The following is a 19,136-nucleotide window of genomic DNA, read 5'->3' on the forward strand; positions in this document are numbered from 1 at the left end:
CCCTCCCGATGGGGGTAGGTGACAAGCGGCATCCCTCCCTGTGGGGGGGTTGGTGACTGGCAGTGTCCCTCCCTGTGGGGGTAGGTGACTGACGGGCGGTGTCCCTCCCTGTGGGGTAGGTGACTGACAGGCGGCATCCCTCCCTGTGTGGGTAGGTGACCGAAGGGTGGCGTCCCTCCGTGTGGGGGTAGGTGACTGACAGGCAGTGTCCCTCCCTGTGTGGGTAGGTGACCGAAGGGTGGCGTCCCTCCCTGTGTGGGTAGGTGACCCACTGGCAGCGTCCCTCCCTGTGGGGGTAGGTGACCCACTGGCAGCATCCCTCCCTGTGGGGGGGTTGGTGACTGGCGGCGTTCCTCTATGTGGGGGTAGGTAACTGACGGGGGGCGTCCCTCCCTGTGGGGTGGGTGACCGACAGGCGGCGTCCCTCCCTGTGGGGGCGGGTGACCGACGGGCAGCGTCCCTCCCTGTGGGGGCAGGTGGCCGACGGGCGGCGTCCCTCACCTGTGGCAGGGTTGGTGACCTGGCAGTTGTCGTGCACATTGCTCCTCACAGGACAGGCGGCGGCTGTGGGCCAGGAGAAGGTGTACTCACAGTCCTCCACTGCGCTGATGAACATGGGCCTGGAGTTCTGCGAGCAAAGGACAGAGCGTTGCCAACAGGGCAGGTTTTCTACAGGACGTCAACCTATGCCAAGCAGCAGCTTAACCGCAGCACCACGCAGGACGCGCGGCAGCGTCTGCGTGGGGTGAGGGCACATTTCAGAAAGCCAAGGGTGGAGACCCGTTCCTGGTGTTTCACCGGGGGCTTAACACGTGCAGAGCAGGTGAGACGGACCCAGGGCTGGAAATCTGCTAGGGCGCCCATGGACACTTCCCCACAGCTCGGGCTGGGAAGGAGGGGCGGAGGCCTCGGCGGGCGAGGAGGCCTGCAGGGCTCCGGTGCGTCAGGAAAGAGTAAATAGCTGATAACATTGTGAAAAACAAAGGACCTCAAAATCTGCTACTGGAGGCAAAAAAGCCCGCCAAAGAACGAGCCATTTATTCTACCGACCCTCCGCGCATCCCAACGCTTCTGCCGCCTGGCCACAGCCCACGTGCAGCACAGGGCACGGCCTGGGCCACCGCGTGCACAGCCCCTCGCGGGCCACCCCCGCGTCCCCACCCCGCGTCCATCGGCTCTCTTCTCTGCCCTGAGCCTCTGCCCGGTTACAGAGCTGAGAGTATCTATCGGGGCCTGTGGGTCCAGCCCCAGTGGCTCACGTGCCTAGTTTCCTGAGGAGGAAGCCTTGGCTGCTGCTCCCTTAAGAGGGCCGACCTCTGGCTCCTGGGGCTCCCTGGGCTCCTCCTATCGCTGCCGGCCAAACAGCTGAGAGAGCGGGCGCCCTGTCCTAACACGGAGTGTGCTGGTCCCGCCTGTTCTTATTCCTAAACTGTCTACAACCCTAGTCTCACACAACAGCACACGGGGCTTCATCTTGAGCTGAGTGGAGACGTTCCCGTGGCGAGAAACAGTCCCAAGAAACCGTTCATTCAGCCCACACCTGCTTACCTACACACAGCAGCCCATCGGAGACGGGCACGGTCGGCAGAAACGAGGCCGGCCCCCCTCTGCCGTGCCCCTACCGCACCCCGGCAACGACGCATGGCACCCTCTTACCTCCTCCAGCTCACTTCGGTTTGGCAAGATGGGAATAGCTCACATTATTAATGGGTAAACAGCTTAGGATGGTTAAGTAATCGAGCAAGTTGCACAGGCAGGAAGCGGGCGAGCTGCCCTGAACAGAGTTTGTCCAACCTTCTGCTTCTCCCGAGCCACGTCCGTGAAGACACAGGGCGGGCTCTCAAATACTAGTTTTCTCCACAGCCTTTGGGGGACCTTTGGGGAACCACACTTTAAACAGAACCAACCAACTCTGAAACTAGAAATGCCAGGTCAGGCATGCCAGAAGCCAGAGAAAAGAGGTGCCCCACAAGCCGCAGGGCTGGGGCAGGGCTGTTGTGCGGGGACAGCCTGGGCCCTCTGCTCACATCCCAAGGGCAACAAGACAGTCTCAGTGGCCCTTGGATTCACGCTGCCCGCAGAGCACCAGGGACTGAGAAAGCCGTGTCACTTACGACTTGGCTCTCACTGCAGGTGAATCGGATGGTGGTCGACTTTTTCCGAATCTGGTCTGGACACAAGTCCCCATCAACGTACTTCAGGATGGTGCTGCCGTCTTTCCACTGTGGCCCGTCCCTCACCCGGCCGAGGTTCACGGGCTTGGAGCTACCCAGGAGACATGCAGCCGCTTCCGGAGGGCATGGCTCTGTGAGACAAGACACAGGCAAGAGTTACCTCCCGTGATTCTCCCGTCTAGAATTTATCAGGCAGGTAACGTCAGACACGCCACATATTTGATGCTAACGGTGACTCCAGAATAGCTCTTTCTCTTTCACGTGAGTGACACGACAGTGATATCACAGGACTTCTCAGTTAAATGCTGTTTTACGATAGATGGAATGGGGGAGGCATGGGGTGCAGGGAGATTCCAAGGTTCAACAGCCTAAGTTATTTCTGAACCCCAAATACAATGCAGCTGAACTACCTACATGAAGCCAACAGAACATTTTTGACAGCCGGCACTCATATACCATCTTTAAGAGTTACCAAGAACTCTGCCAATTTCCCGGTCCCCAAAATGTCTGTGCCATCTGCCCAGGTAAAGAACTAGTCCCACTTCCTGGGCTGGGAGCCACACAAAGTGAGAAGGGGACCCATGGCCTTAGATGTAAGGACCACCCACCCACATTCCTCTCAAGAAACACAGAAAGCACACACCCGATCTCTGTGTCACACCCTGTGTCTCCTACCCCGCTGGGAAATATCCGCCACCATGACCATCTCCACCTACCTCTAACCCTTCACGATCAAACAAAATTACAGTGTTCCCAGCAGAGTCTCCAATGCTGATTTATCCTGGACCACCCCAGGGATCAGTCATTAGCCCTTAAATAATTCCTCCTGCCACCCCATGGCCAAAGCACTCGCGTGATGTCAAGGGGGGATGCACTTTCAAAGATTCCTGCTCCCACTTGATCTTCCCCCAAACTGACCACAGGCCAACAGCCCACCAAGAGTCCTCTCTCACCCGAGCCAGCCTGGGGAGACAGAGACTTGCAAACGTTGATGAGGTAGTGCTCAGTGGCCCCTGTCCTCGTGACGGCTTCCCAGTTGTCACTATACCTTGCCAGCGACGAGAGGTCGAAGGTGTTGCCAGCCCCGTCTCTGGAAGGAAGAGAACACTGCCATTAGGCTCATGTGTATTCAGGGTGCGCACTGAGCACTCGGTCTGGAAAGGACCAAGGATCCAAGGTGCAGTCTATGGCTGACGTCCCAGGACTCCGATCTCACCCCGGGACAGAACTTCACCCTGGACCTCTCCCACCACCTTGCTCAGCAAAAGTCTGTATTCACCCAGAAAAGAGCAGAGACCAAGCCTGAGAAGTGCTCCCCACTCTCAAGCCAGTGAGAGGACAAGAGCAAAGAGCAGGCCACTCAGAGCTCCCTCGGGGCCAGCTACCTGCTGTTGGACCCCGAGGAGACCAACGGCCACTGAAATAAAAATGAACTGGTGTCGACGCTTCTCGGGCTGAACGTTTACTTACTACACAAATCCCAAATAGAACCGTTACTGAGGGCGAGCCCCACACCGGTGAGGTGTTAATGGTGAGCAAGACACACGCTCTGACCCTGGGACACACCAGGTCTGGGTGAAGACAGAGACGCGGTCACAGATGGCACTTGACGAGGACTCAGGAGATAAGAGAATGGAAGCATTCATTCATTCGTTCACAAGACAGGTGCTAAAACTGAGGGTACTGTACTGAGCAAAATGGATGAAAACCACCTGTCTTATGACACAGAAATTACCAGTAGAAGGAAAACACGATAAATAGAATTAAAAAAAAAAATTTTTTTAAGTACACAATATATCAGATGGCAATTAAAGCCGAAGAGAAAAATGAGGCAGGGAAGGGCGATGTGAGGTTTGGGGTCGGCGGCAGAGAAAGACTGAGGTTTTAGATAGCACGGTCAGAGAAAACCTTATTGACAAGGTGACCTCCTTTTACACACGTTTGCGCTCCTATAAATTGATTACAATATGCACGTATAAACTTCCATTTTACCCGGCGATTCCATTTTCCTTTGATTTCATTAATTCTCTTAAAAATTGTGCATTGGGGCAGCTGGGTGGCTCAGCTGGTTGAGCGTCTAGCTCTTGGTTTCAGCTCAGGCCACGATCTCACAGTGCGTGGGACCAAGCCCCACGTTGGGCTCTGCACTAACAACACAGAGCCTGCCTGGGATTCTCTCTCTCTGCCCCTCCCACGCTCATGCACTCTCGCTCTTTCGAGATAAACAAAAAAATAATAAAAATAAAAACTGAGCATAAATATATTTGGTGGGAAAGGTTTCATGCACAAAAATAAGACTCTTTGTACACAAATCTCAGAAAGCAGAAAACAGTCCCCTGTGGCACAAAGAGGATAGCTGAATGAATTAGGCCTGTCAGAAGGATAGTTCACGCCCAATAGAAATGAGAAATGCAGGGGCGCCTGGGTGGCTCAGTCGGTTGAGCGTCCGACTTCAGCTCAGGTCACGATCTCGCAGTCCGTGAGTTCAAGACCCGCGTCGGGCTCTGGGCTAATGGCTCGGAGCCTGGAGCCTGCTTCCGATTCTGTGTCTCCCTCTCTCTCTGCCCCTCCCCCATTCATGTTCTGTCTCTCTCTGTCTCTAAAATAAATAAACGTTAAAAAAAAAAATTAAAAAAAAAAAAAAGAAATGAGAAATGCATTTGTTTCATGTGAAAATGCTTAAGAAACATTAGCTGGAAAAGGTAACATTACAAAACAAATTCTGATTCAAAGTTGCTAAACACATATTACTGAATGTATGATTTCCCATATTACTAAAACTTAAAAAGTTGTCACTTTACCCAGATAAAAGGAGAGAACACAACAAAACAGGGAAGGAAAACATGGAAATGGCTACACTTTCCCCTAGGGCTGGATGCTGTAAGTCTGTGACCCTTTTCAGGTGGATCATCACAGAGCAGAAGTGACAGCACGTCCCCCAACCGTTGAGAACCACAGATGAAACCTCCAGGGACGGGACACAAGATGCCTATTTTGCAATAGTTCCAAGGGCAACCGCTGAAATGCACACACAGTAGAGGCCTCTACTTCACCTCAGGAGCTGCCAGTCACCCAGTCCCAGGAGCCACAGGCGACAGAGATCAAAAGAGCCACTGACAGCCCCTGAGAACCTGCTGTCTGGGCACCCCCGACTGTCTCCGACGCCCCGGCCTCTGCACCTCCGCCCTTGTCCTCTCCACGCCTTCTCCCCGCCACACAAGCAGCATGCCAGGGTGGAGCACAGGCCAGGTGACGTCCCGCTCACTCTATTCCACTCACACCGTGAATCATGCAAGGTTTTTCTTCTGTTCCAATCGCAATCACTTCCCTGTACGCATCTTAGCACAAAATGATCGCTGAAACCCAAAGCTGTGAAGGGTTCAGGAGTTAACCTGATCCAAGTACTTGTTTGAATATGAAGAAATGAAGGCTTGGAGAAACCACCTAAGCCAACACCCTGTCCCGACCATGAACTGTTAAAACTGCGCGCAGTTCACCGGCCTGTCCAAAGGAGTCAAGAGACGCACGGACTTACTTGAATGAACACTCGGTCACGTCAAAAGGTGCGCAGGCATATTGCGTTCGCCACTCGAACACGTAGGAGCAATCCGAGGTCTCCCTGAGAAATACCGGCTGGAAGAGGGAAGAGCGACATATATGTCACGTGGGACACTTCACGTAGTTTATCACACTTTGAATCTTCAGAACGGAAATAGTAAAGGAGGTGATGTCCGTTAAAATCCATACACGCTGATCAAGGTTTCGACCCATCTTCCGTAACTACTGCATTTGCGGTCAATTGACCAGGGGCCTCTGAAACGCCGGAGCGGAGGCATCTCTCGAAGAGCGGGGCAGCCACGCCCGTGGGCCGTGACCACACTCACCCTCTGCGTGCTACGGTCGCAGTAGAAGAAGATGGTTGTGGAGCGCTGGTACACCTTGTGGCAAGTGTCCCCCCCGGTGTAGTTCATTTTCAACACACCATTCTCGTAAGTCAGCTTCTGAGTGAGGAGGCCTGTTAGGAAATGACCAGATTAGGGGCGCCCGGGTGGCGCAGTCGGTTAAGCGTCCGACTTCAGCCAGGTCACGATCTCGCGGTCCGTGGGTTCGAGCCCCGCGTCAGGCTCTGGGCTGATGGCTCAGAGCCTGGAGCCTGTTTCCGATTCTGTGTCTCCCTCTCTCTCTGCCCCTCCCCCATTCATGCTCTGTCTCTCTCTGTCCCAAAAATAAATAAAAAAGTTGAAAAAAAAAAATTAAAAAAAAAAAAAAAAAAAAAGGAAATGACCAGATTAAAACAAGGTTCGGGGCCCAAAGTCTCCCAGCCACATCACGTCCCCCAAATAAATCGCCACAAGAGCACGTGTGTCTGGCCTCCCAGCACCGGAGCCTACTCCCTGCCCCACTGCCCTGCAGGAGGAATAAAACCCGGCCTCCTCTTGTCCACGGTTACAGTGTTCTGGTCTCATGGTGGGCACAAGCAGCACAGGCTCTCATCACTAAGAGGATGGCCCTAGGGGCTGCCCATGCACTCACCACCACGTCGCATACTTCTTCTTCTTTTTTTTATGATTTGAGAGCGAGCGAGCGTGTAAGCAGAGGAGAGGCAGAGAGAGGGTGACAGAGGATATGAAGAGGCTGACAGAACAGAGCCCTATGTGGGGCTTGAACTCACAAGTGACACCATGATCTGAAGTCGGACATTCAACCGACTGAGCCACCCAGGCGCCCCAGCTACTCCTATTTAAAAGTTCTCAAACTAGTATTACTTGCCCAGCTGCTGAGACGGCATCATGACCAACGGCCTACTCTGTAAGTTATAGCCACACCCTATACTAAATGCATCTCCGCTAACTTGATTCCAGAAAGTACTGGCTACTTCAGCGTGCCCCTGGGTTGCAACAAAGAATCGATAGCTGGAATTGCTAAGTAAGAACAAAATAAGCTCTAGCGACATCTGTCACGATGCATTCTGCTTAAGAAAATCAAGTGAAATCAGAAACGTGAATATGTCACCCAAAGGCAGCTTTCTTCCTACTCTGGAAAGAAGAAACCTTCAGCATGAACCTTAATATGCGATTCCATCCTTGCACAAAAGCATAAGAAAAACCCACGGTACCTGCCACTTTGTGAAATCCCAGGGCTCCCCGCTTTTCCTGACACGATGAGATCACCTTGGACTTGTCATCCGTGGAGCAGACGTCTGAGGACAGCTTTCCACAGACCCGGAAATAATAGGTGTACTCCCCAGCACTCACGACCGTGTCATTGACGGCCAGAGGCTTCAGGTCGTACAAGCTGCCATGTCTCGGGTCCTTCACCTCACAGTTGTCTCCTTCAAGAACACACGGGAAGCGAAGGACCACTGCAGTTGCACACGCACTCACTCTCTCGGGCACAAAGTCTTACACTTTTTAATCACGTGAATACGGTCTTAAAATAAGCATTAAATGCCATTTCCACATCATCCCATCATGCTTGTAACATTACACAAACTGCCTGTCAAACAGCGTTCTACAAAAGCCTGGGTCACAGGGCGAAGGTCCACTTAACCACACAAAACCTCAAGTTACGGTTCTCACAGGTGAGAAGCCAATAAGCCGTCACTCCGAGTAGGTGAGGGAAGATGTCCCCGGTAAAGGTGGCAAGGCAGTGGAGTAAAAAACTCTAGGATAAGAAATTATCCATCTACTAACAAGCATCTCACGACCGTGCGTGTGGCCATCACTACGGAGTTTTGTACCCAGATGCTGGTTGGAATGTCTGCCTCTTCATCCCTTTGCAGCATCAGTGAGCCGGGCCCCGGGTCTTACCTTCCACTCTGACGACAGGACAGGCTTCCACCGTTCTCCAGACGAACACGTACTCACAATCATCCAGAAGCTGAAATGTTGGTGATCCCTATAACAGAAACCAACAACTTCTGTTTTTATCTTTTTTTTAAGCCAAAGATAGCCACAATTAATATCCAACCTTCAATCTCCGTGAGAAAAATACATGAGCCTTATTAAACGTGTTAAGACCCAGAGAAAAGCAGTACGTTCTAGTCAAATGCTACTGAAGGCCTACAACCCATGAAAACACAGCCAAGGGTGAAATCAGAGAGAAGGTTCAGAGGGTGAAGGGAAACAGGAAATGGAGCCACTGACAAGCAGGCCCAGTCCTCACTGACGAGCTCACGCACCGAAGTCTGAGCACACTCGAACATTATCCTGGTCGAGAAGCGCTGGTTCCCACACCTGTCGCCATTGACGTAGACGATACTCAGAGACCCGTTGGCTGCGGCCTGAGGGCTGATCTGTACCACGCCCAGGTTCTGGCTGTTGTCCTCTGATACCAGGCAAGACCCCACTGCGCTGCCTGCAAGAGCCGGGAGTTCGTCCGTCTGGGGCGGGGGACAGCAGGAAGGCAGATGCGACTCGAGTCAAACGCTCACTACTCACCATGACATTCAGGAATATAAGGGAGGGGAGTGCAAACGCTCAAATAGAAAGTTCTCTTTCTCCCATCCGCGGAGGTGTCTACAGCCGCCCAGGGCTTCCTGACTTGGCTTAGGCCGCTCAGATCGTACTCGTTTCCAGCGAGGTCTGAAATACACGGAAACACACGAGCTACCCCTGCTCTCTTGCCAGCGTTAGCACACCGGCACACTGAAGACCGATGATGCACGAACTTGACGTCGTTACTAAGGAATCAGAAGGGCCCAGGAAGCTACAAGGCTCTTCCTACAGACACATACACTGGCTCTGGCCCTCGGAACTGCCCTTCACAACAAAGTACCACCGACGTGGAGGTGCAGGGACCCCGCAAAGCACGAGGCGTCCTGGGGACACTGCTCAGCTCACAGAGCTTTAATGCCTTTTCGGTCCTCAAGTAAGAAGCTCTGAATGTATTTTACTTTCTTCCCCTGCGTTTTCTTCTGTCCTTGAGCAGCTTCTGATTACAAAACGTAGCTTAAAACTCTTAATTATATATACCCAGATTCTCTTTCAGAGAAACACTGCAAGTGTGGGTTTCAAAGAAGCACAGAACACAAACATGCTGCCTATAAAACACACCACACACGCACACGTGAGTACACTTACGCACACATACACACACCCTTGATCCTGGTCCTCTCAGCCTTACCCGTGACCTGGCAATCCACTGGAGAAGGGACACAGGCCAGTGCGGTCTCAAACTCAAAGAAAGTATCTCGGATTCCCCGGCCAGAGTCAATATCCTGATGCAGGAACTTGGGGATTCCTGGGTAGGCATCATCGTTGCAAACAAAGCGGATGATAAAAGCATCAGCAGTCCCTGGGGAACAAGGGAGGCCAGGTTTTAAGAAACAGAGCAACAGGACAATGCCCCCACTGGGAACAAACCTCACAGCCACCCTCTAAAATGATGACATCACAGCACTGGGTCTGTCTCAAGGGGGCTGATGTCAACTACAGAGTGGCCGTGTTCACTGCCACAGTGACCCACACGCAAAGGGTTTACAGGGTGAGCCTGACAGTCCTGCGGTCTCATATTCTAGAAAATATGCACATGCAACATCCTTTCCTCAACCCCAACGCTAGCTAACATCACCGGCTTATTCAACGCCACTCGCTAAGTTCCTTCCACACGCAGGAGTGAAAGAACCAGAAACGATCCCTGCCCTCCTAGGAGCTTACACTCCAGCCCGGCGGCCCCAACACGAAGCACGTGGAATGCAGTCTAGGGCTCGCCAGACGGCGGGAAGTTGATGGAAGGAAAATGCAGCAGGCCCAGACATGAGAGACCCCCAGGTGGTGGGGGTTTTAAGGAGGGGGCTGGCCTCACTGGGAAAGGGACACCTGAGCTGATACCCGAAGAAGGTGAAGAAAGGGACCCCAGGGCCATCTTAAGGGGGGAGCACCTTGGGCAGGGGCGAGAGCAGAGACAGAAGCTCAGGAGGGGAGGGTGGGTGAGAGGGAGTCTCAATGGTTTCAGAAGCAGGAGGTCGGCAGGACTGAGCAAGAAGGGGGGGATCCCGTCCCGCAGCCTCTGTGACAGCACTGGCCTCTAGTCCGGGCGCAAGTGGCTGGGAATGGCACGATCTAAACACTTGAACCATCACTCTGTTGAACACAGAGCGCTCGGGGGTGGAGGGCGGGCGAGGGAAAAAACAGGACGACCACCAAAGGGCTCCTGCAGCGAGGGGGACCGAGGAAGCGTGGAGGCTCAGCGGCCACAACGGGTGAAGACCCCACAGCCACCAGCACGTCATCTCCTGCAGCCATCCACAGAGGTGGCAGGTAATGTCATCATCCCCATCTGTGACAGGAGGAGACCGAAGCAAAGAGGCTACACGACAAGCCTGAGGTCACACGGCTTTACATCCCAGAACCGCCAAGGGGCCTAACGTTAGGAGCCTGGGGGAAGGACAGGCACAGGGACCGTCAACAGTGTGGTCCCGACACTTAACAGGATCACACGCAAGGGGCCTGGCAGAGCACAGAGGACTCGAGTGTGCGATGCCATGGCCCAGAGGCTGGAGGGCAGGGGAGTGCTGCATGGTCGCGTACCCTACACGCTCAGGAGGTTCACAGACACGCACAGAGCCACCAGGACACGCGTGAGTGGCAAAATAACCTGGTTCTGAGCTCACCTGTGGAAGGGTAAAGAGGCCCCTTGTAGGTCAGCGTTATAAAGCCCTCGGTGGACAGCTGGAGGGTTTTCTCGAGTCCAACCTGCCTTTCTGGCTTCAGATTCTTCAGGTCTTTTGTCTCGGTTTCCGCCTCACAGCCAGAGGCTGGTTTTCCATCGAAGGTGCCACAGGCTGGCATTGTGCCACACACGTTGAACTGCAGGCCGGACAGCAAGAGCCACACGCGTTAACACAGGCCATGTAACTCAGCACAAACAAGAGCCCTGGCAACTCAAACCCTGAGAGGCTAACTAGTTAGTATTCAAGTTACCAATTTACACGTTTGGGCACTTAAATCCAGAAGTTAGTACACAATGCAAAATTCAAAATCCAAATGGCAACACGCATAAACTGCTTCTAGGGAATAATAAACACATATTTATTTACACAGCCCCGTATCTCTAAATGCCGAAGATGCATTACATAGAACAATGCCCCATCTACAAGAGGGAACATATACGTAGAGCAGACTATGACACCATTTTCAATATTAGAGAAACTGTGTAGAGTTGAAATGTCAGTTACAAGGAACCAGGAGCAAACATCCCCTGTACTTCCTAAAGACACTGGTATCATTCTATCATGCAAATGAAGCTAAATATGTTCTGTGGTACGAAGACGCAGAAAGGAAAGACTTCTCTACATCTGTTAAGTGTTCACGGACAACGTGCACAAAATCAAGGTCAGCTTTTCTTAAAAGACCAAAGCTTCCTACTCGGGAAACGGCCCATCGGGACTACAGCCAACGCAGGTGCTCAGCAGCCGTGCGGGCCGTGCGCGGGAGGCCGTGGTTAAGGAACTTTGGATGTAGGTTCCCTTTCCTTTCCGTGGACTTGCCTGCAAGTGAACCACAGAGCTGAGAGAAGCTTGGGCTTGCTCTGCCAGGCTGTGGGCACCGGCTGTCCTGCGGGCCTGCATCTGTAGGCCCCTCTGATCGGGGGTGTTCAGGCACCCTCGGAGATGTCGGCAGCTTCAGCAGCGTGGGGAGGCCGCTGGGCATATCCGGGGGCCACCGAGCCCGGGAGGACCGGGTGGCAAGGGGACAAAGCCGGGTAGGCGGCTGGTGGGTGGCGCTGGCCTAAGCAGATGGTTCTCCTGGTAGCACCCAGGAGCCCAGACACAGCTGGCACCACCCAATGCCCCTGCTAGCGCACACAAGGCAGAGGCTCTCTGGGCTGCTTCTAGTGTGTTCTTTATAAGGGTTACTATCTTCCAGCATGTCCTCTATGTGAGTCGACAACGTTCTTGTCTGCTTCTCACACTTACAGGTGGCCATATACACTCGCACCTATTATAAACCTATTATTAACCGAACCCTGTAGCAGCAGTTTGGGGACTGGGGGTGGGTAGATGACCAGCCAAAGTGCTGCTGAGGGACAAACCCTGTTCGGGTATCCCCCCCAGCCTGTGGGACAAGCTGTATGCTCTTCTACACTGACAAATTCCCCTCTGTGTCAAATTCACGTAAGACATTCTTATCCCAACTTCCTGTTCTCAAAGGGTATTCTCTCCTTCCCATGTGGCTGTGCTGCAAAAATTTAAACAAATATATCTATGTACATATATACATATACACAAGCTAACATATATATACATGTATATACACACATACACATACATATATGCGTGTATATATATACACATACGCGTGTTCTTTCTTTCCAGCAATGCTTAGTTCATAACAGAACAGCATTACGTGGGGGTTTTCCACCTTGCTGCTCCAGACAGAATATCAGGGCTATCACTGAAGGAAGTGCTCTCAGAAGAATCCAGAACACAGCCACCCCAAGTTGTTTCCCTTTTATAGGGTAACGTAAGTACCATTTCCTCCTGACTGGTGGTTCTGACTCCAGTGGGCATCAGAATCACCTGGCAGCTGGTCAAAAGAAACTGATGAACCCACCCCACAAGAATTTATATTTCTAACAAATTCCGGGGTGACGCCAATGCTGCTGGCCCAGGACCACTGCTCTAGACACACAGCAACAGATCAAGAATTTCTTTTCTGAAAAATGTCACCCTCGTGTCTGTACTACAGCAGTGAGTAGAAGTTTTACCTCCCTCTCCCCTCAAATCTGGATTCTTTCACCTCTTCCTGGGTAACAGCTGCCATCACACTGCCCTGGACCATTCCTAAAGACACCTGCCACCAGCATGCACCAGCGGCAGATGACTTACACGCACGTTCTCCTTGTTTCAAAGCAAACTAGAAATTCATCATGTAACTCTTACCACAAAAGTCTTTCCAATGCCTAAGAGCACGTATCCTTGGGTATTGTTCAATGGGTTAAGATCAAACACAAACCCACTGTTCGGGTCCCTTATAGAACAGGCCTGCAGAAACAACAGGGGAAGAGATACATTCAAACCAATCCCACAAGAACACGACCAATATGGAGCGCCCTCGCAAACCTGTGTGTATGGACCTCACAAAACATGTGCTTCTCCACTGACCTGAAACCCCTGTCAGAAAAGCGGCCCCATGCATCCGTCCGCACCAGCCTCTTCAGATACGGCCCCTGTGGTCTGCCCAGGTGTGATACCAGGCTGACAAATTAATTACACTTACCTGAAAGCTCTCAAGGCTACGATATTTACCTAAATAAAGAGACCACCGCTGACCCTCAAGGGAAAAGTTAGTTAGAAACCATACATAACCCATAAATAATTTAAAAACAGAAAAAGAAAAACTTTAGAAAGTTGGTTTAAGTGTTCCTTTTTCTATTTCAGGCATTCACTTAAAGACCATGATAACGGGAGGCATGATGAGGTACCTCACCATCCCTTCTCCTCTAGGAGACGTCATCAACCTTACTCTCCCCCCACATCTTTCTTCTGCACAGTCCGGCAGTTCAGGGGAAGCATCAGGGGTCCCAACCCCAGAGAGCATGACCGAGGACGCAGGGCGGCATCCCGCCATCCCTACCCTTCCCCGGCACCACAGGCCCAGGACCCTGTGGGAACCTTCGTTTAGGTGGGCCTGGGCTCTACTGTGAAAGCAGAGCTTTTAGAAGGTGAGGGAAAGGAGGAAGACTGAGCACAAGGAACACAGCCAGCACCGTGAAAACAACAGGTCACCAGCTCACGGCTCTGCGGGGGGGGCACCCAAGGACAAGAACACAGGCCAAGGCCAAAGAGCAGGATAAGCCAGGACGGCAAAAGGCACGTAGAAGCAACGGCAGTAACGGGGCCAAGATCGGAGCTTGAAAACCGTGAGCATCACATTGAAACAGACAGGCCAGATCCCGCAGATGACAGGGCACTGGAACATTTTAGGTGCTGCAGTGACAACCCCCCACATCTCTACGGCGATGGAGAACCCCCAGAGCCCGCTAGGGTGCCACCACAACACAGAAGGGACAGGGCAATGGAGAAAAAGGAAGGAATCTATAGTAATAGGGGAGTAAAGCCCAGGGTCTGGTTCTCAGCCCAGCATCTGCGAGCCGGGGTCTCCGGGAGAGCAATGCGGGGGGACGCCCAGATGCGTGATGCCAAGGCGCGGGAAATGGAGAAGCCAGGAACAGGTTTGGAAGCACGAGGGAAGGGGTGGGCGCAGAGCAGGGGCACCGGGGTGGGCATATCCAGGAGCAGGGCAGCGAGACAACCCGGGACAGCACGCATACCTGTTTTGTGTCTGTCATGATTTGGATGGGACAGGCGGCCTCTGTGTTCCACAGGAAACTAACCACACACTCCCAACTGAGAGAAAATATGGGGTGGGTATTCTGAAAGGTTAAATGCAGAGTAACAGTCAGTATAAGGAGATGGAACTCGATCTCACCAAGGGACTACTAGCCTAGCACATACAAAGCGCTAAAGTCTACTGAACTTAGTTTAATTATGCGTCAGCGACAGACTAGGTGCTCAGTGCGCACTCCCTAATTACAATTTCATGTCCTATTATTCCCACTAAGGACATACTACCTACCACTAAGGTCAAGAAGTTTACCCGAGGTCACGAGGCAGTGAATGGCAGAATTGGGGTCCAGATCTGGGTTTAAGTCCACGCTGTTGAAAAACACTCCACACCAAGAGTATGGAACGTAAGAAAGACACAAAAGACCCCGGCATGGGAGATTTTACTGACAGAAGCTCAGAACTGGGGACCGAGGGTACAGAGGAGCCTGGAAGGGTCACAGGGAGCCTCGCGGGCACTGTGAGCACTGCCACGGTGTGGGGTCTGGCTGCAAAGTCCTGCTCAACGCGTGAGGGTTCACCAGCTGCCGGTAACTTACAATGTGGGCACTGTCCTGGGTGTGTTTCAGTGAAATGTTGCCCAAACATGCGCCGCACCGCCTCCTGTGGGAGCTCTGCCTCGTTACAGGGAACAGCAGCTTGTGCTGAGAAAGCATTTACCACTCACTGTGCTGTTTTATTAGCATTTCTCAACCGAGCCTCATAATGACCTGGGAACCAGGTTCTGTAATCACCTACCATCTATACACAGGTGAGCAAACAGAGGCACAGAGAGTCAGGACACCTGCCCAGGCTCACAGGAGGACACATTGGGCACCTGATGGTGGGCGCACACCTTACCCACCAAGCACCCTCTGGCCTGGAAGTGCCCTCCCTCCCCGCCCCCCTCAGCCTCAGCATCTCTAACAGTAAGATAAAAACACATCTGTCCTGGGGCACCTGGGTGGCTCAGGCGTTAAGCGTCTGACTCTCGATCTCACAGTTGGTGGGTTCGAGCCCTGCCTCAGGCTCTGTGCTGACAGTGTGGAGCTTGCTTGGGATTCTCTCCCTGCCCCACCCCCTCTCTCAAAATAAATGAAGTTTTAAAAATCCTTAAAAAAAAAAAAAAAAAAAATCTGTGCCTTCTGCCCTACACTGTGGTTGTGAAAAGGTGCTGCTTTAACGGTGAAAGTTCTGAAAGTTCTGTGGCTTGCAGAACTCTGCGACACGACCTCTGTTCATGGTGTCTGGGGCCCACTGTGTGTACCAAGCCCCACACAAGTACTCAGACATACAGTGACGACGCGAAGCTGCTCTGAAGGCTGCAGAACGCTGCCCGCATGTGGTGTCACAGGGAAGCTGAAAAACTAAGGATCCCAGAGAACCTTCTGGAACAGTCCAGTATCTCCGTGGGAACAAGAAACGGCAGTGAGAAGGGGAGGTGGGCAAGGCTCCAAGGAGGGAAAACAGACATGCTCAGGAGGTGGCGAGGGCTGGGCTGGGCAGCCAGGAGTTCTTCCTGAGACTGAGGAAGGAAACAGCCAACCCATCCCCGGGCTACTCAAGGAGCACGCTTACAGTTCAGTCATGGAACACCTTGCACGACGTGGGCCCATGCTCGTCCAGCTAGGGATTTCATCCCCTTATCAGAGACCCCTCCTTGACCTCTGAAGAAATCGTCTCTCGGAAAAAAATCACGTGTTGGCAAATGACACTGAGAACTTGGGGTCTGCGAGGCAACTGGAATGTATGTGACAAAGTCCAACAGACTGCTGAGGACTGAACACATTTTGCCGTTCGTTCCAAAGAAACTACAGGAAGCTGGAACAGACCCTTAAAATGTGTACCTGACCCTTTAAGTTATTTGATAACAAACGTGAATTCTATTACCTCCACTGTGCATTCACCTAAGACTTTGAATAATTACTCAAAAAACATGTGACCTAGATATAAATGTAAAACTCCAGGTAAAAAAGCAATTGGATTTGGGATAGCCACGTTCTGGAAATGAGTGCCAGGGATGGCGCATAACATCGTGCATGTATCTAATGCCACTGAACTGTATACCTAAAGGTGGTTTAAATGGTACCTTTTATGTTATACGCTTTAAATTTTTTTTGAATGTTTATCTTTATTTTTGAGACAGAGAGAGAGCATGAGTGGGGGAGAGGCAGAGAGAGAGGGAGACACAGAATCCAAAGCAGGCTGCAGGCTCCAAGCTGTGAGCATGGAGCATGATGCAGGGCTTGAACTCTTAAACCTGAGCCGAAGTCGGACGCTCCACCGACTGAGCCACCCAGGCGCCCCAATTATGTTATACATTTTTTACCAACTTTTTTTTTTTAGAAAAGCAATTGGGACGGTACATAAGCATCTTTATTTGGGGTTTCTCTTCTATTCTACCCTGGCTAAGGAACTCAGGGCCAAAAGCAATCTCTATCACTTTCTCTACTTCCTAGCCTTAATTTTTTATCCTTGATTGCCCACGTTTCACACATATAATCTTCATCATTTATCCGTGAATCAGAGCAGCATCGTGCCCCAGCTTCCTCATCTATGAATGCTGGGGTTTGGGTGAAATTGTCTCAAAGACCCTTTCTGCCGCCAGGATTCTCAGATCACCAGCTGACAAGAAGTAAGAGACAGAATGGAGTCCACACAAGCCAGAGAGAAAACTCCACTCGAGACTCGCTCATCTCCACAAGAGACACGTCAGCTGGTTCTCAGTCACAAAAGACCCAAAGGAACCAAGGTCGTGGGCAACACACAGCGCCTTACCAGGCTGCCCTTGGAACAGACGAGATGGATCCTGGTGGTGTAGGTGGTGAGCCTCCCGTCGCTGGTGGTGCACGCTGAGCCGTTCACGTACTCTAAAAGGAGGCTGCCGCTGTCCTCCACCATGGGACCCGTCTTTGCGACCCCCAAGTTGCTGATGGAGACAGTCTCAGAAAAGGAACCCTGCAAACAAACGTGTCTATTGGCCTTTCCCCTCCAAAGAGAACACAGGACTTCACTACTGGTACATGTGATTCTCGTGTCTGTAAAGTCACCACAGACGCTGAACCATCATTCCAAAGGGATCACGTACCTTTACATACACATATCCCACAGAGATGATGATCTCAAATCCTGAAAACAACTCATGCTGGCAGGTTCTATTTTCCTCATTTTACAAAAAGGGAAAGGAGGTTCAGATGTGCTAAGTGACTTGTCTGAGGCTGCCCAGCTAACAGGCATCCAAGGCAGGACTCAACCCTTGTCTACCTGGCCCAGAACCAGGAGCTTCTGGCGCTGCCCTTCCCACCAGCCCCCGCCCCTCGTGTCTCCACTCCACTGTGGTCTCAGCAGGAGAGCCAACAGGAGACGGTGGACATGTCCATGGATGACCAGAAGCACGGCCGGATTTGAGTGTGGGCCACAAGTCCGTGCAGGCAAGTGAGTGAATCTCAAACACAGAACCCGCGAACAAAGAGGACCGACTATCCCCTGAAGTCACTGCTCCAACAAAGCGCGCACACACATATGCACGCGTGTGAACACAGCAGGGAACTTCACTCTCGACCACCAGAGTGCGCTCACCAGCTTCCTGGAAAACCCCTCCAAGCGGCCATGTAACATGTGCCAGGAAAAGCCCATTCCCGACGTGCTATTTTTGAGGAAGCACACGCACATCTTTATTTCAAGATTCGCCATGTCCAAGGAGCACAGGGAAACGTACTGAAACCCTGGCAGTAACTGCATTCAATCGATGATGCAGCACAGCCTGGCGCCCCAAGTGAGAGCTCACGCGTGGATCTGTTCGGCCACGGCAGCTCTCCCAAGCCGGCTTCCCCCTCGTGAGCTTTTGGAAGCAAAACTATTCTTTACAGACATCTACTGGCCTCAAAGACACTTTTGAACTCAGGCTGGACATACCGTTAGGAGCGTCCTCTGCCCTGTATGGAGATCAGAGGTCACCAGCACTGGGCATTTCGTGCAGTTCTAAATCTGAACAATGACTCAAGCACGACCACATCGGTGGGGGGGGAGGGCGGATGAGTTTACGCTGGGGCCCCACTCCTGCTCACAGGGCTTCACTTCAGCAGCCAGGCCTACTTTGACCTGGAAGTCCCAAAATAACCACCTCCGCCCACTGAGTCATGTGCTGGGGGCGGCGGGGAAAACGAGACTACTGGGGAGGGCAGGCTCACCTGATCGTTCTTGTATTTCATCTGGCAAGCCGACGCATATCGATCACAGCCCGGCACCGGGTTCAGGGGTCGACACACATTGATGTAGTATTTCCGCCACGTGCTGCGCTCGCCCGCATTGTCCATGGCGTACCAGTTTCCTCCACGACCACCTTCAGATTTTGCCAGGCTAAAATTTCAAAGTAAAATGCACGCTTTTAATGCTAACGGATTTCAGCCTGACAATTCATTTCTAAGTGGTTGAGGACACACAGAATGAAACATGCCCTGCCATTCAAACTATGGAATTTAGCTCACCGTGACTCATAACACCCCCGAGTATCTCGACTTTCACTGAAGTCAGTATTCAGCAGACCGTGCACTGCCCCCCTCCCCCGCACCTCTGTACTGACAATCCCTGTTTCGAACCACGCAGCTGAAGACTGAGGCTTTGCTGTGGCAAGG

At 52.2% G+C, this 19,136-nt stretch overlaps 1 protein-coding gene across 1 annotated transcript in view; it reads right to left on the minus strand.

Moving 5' to 3' along the window:
* Positions 1 to 19,136, minus strand: part of IGF2R (insulin like growth factor 2 receptor) — an 82,762-nt gene that overhangs the window by 24,094 nt on the left and 39,532 nt on the right. Inside the window, exons 17-31 of the mRNA XM_040448723.1 lie at positions 18,693 to 18,861; positions 17,281 to 17,460; positions 14,451 to 14,552; positions 13,060 to 13,161; positions 10,789 to 10,984; positions 9,300 to 9,470; positions 8,615 to 8,758; positions 8,356 to 8,531; positions 7,985 to 8,072; positions 7,291 to 7,506; positions 6,059 to 6,189; positions 5,710 to 5,807; positions 3,128 to 3,264; positions 2,115 to 2,305; positions 502 to 628 (exon numbers count right to left, since the gene is read on the minus strand). Coding sequence (XP_040304657.1) covers positions 502 to 628; positions 2,115 to 2,305; positions 3,128 to 3,264; positions 5,710 to 5,807; positions 6,059 to 6,189; positions 7,291 to 7,506; positions 7,985 to 8,072; positions 8,356 to 8,531; positions 8,615 to 8,758; positions 9,300 to 9,470; positions 10,789 to 10,984; positions 13,060 to 13,161; positions 14,451 to 14,552; positions 17,281 to 17,460; positions 18,693 to 18,861 — 2,228 coding nt within the window. The remainder of the gene's footprint in view (positions 1 to 501; positions 629 to 2,114; positions 2,306 to 3,127; positions 3,265 to 5,709; positions 5,808 to 6,058; positions 6,190 to 7,290; positions 7,507 to 7,984; positions 8,073 to 8,355; positions 8,532 to 8,614; positions 8,759 to 9,299; positions 9,471 to 10,788; positions 10,985 to 13,059; positions 13,162 to 14,450; positions 14,553 to 17,280; positions 17,461 to 18,692; positions 18,862 to 19,136) is intronic.

This window comes from Herpailurus yagouaroundi, unplaced genomic scaffold (genome assembly GCF_014898765.1).
Source record: "Herpailurus yagouaroundi ecotype Mexico unplaced genomic scaffold, PumYag 198, whole genome shotgun sequence".
Classification (NCBI taxonomy): domain Eukaryota; kingdom Metazoa; phylum Chordata; class Mammalia; order Carnivora; family Felidae; genus Herpailurus; species Herpailurus yagouaroundi.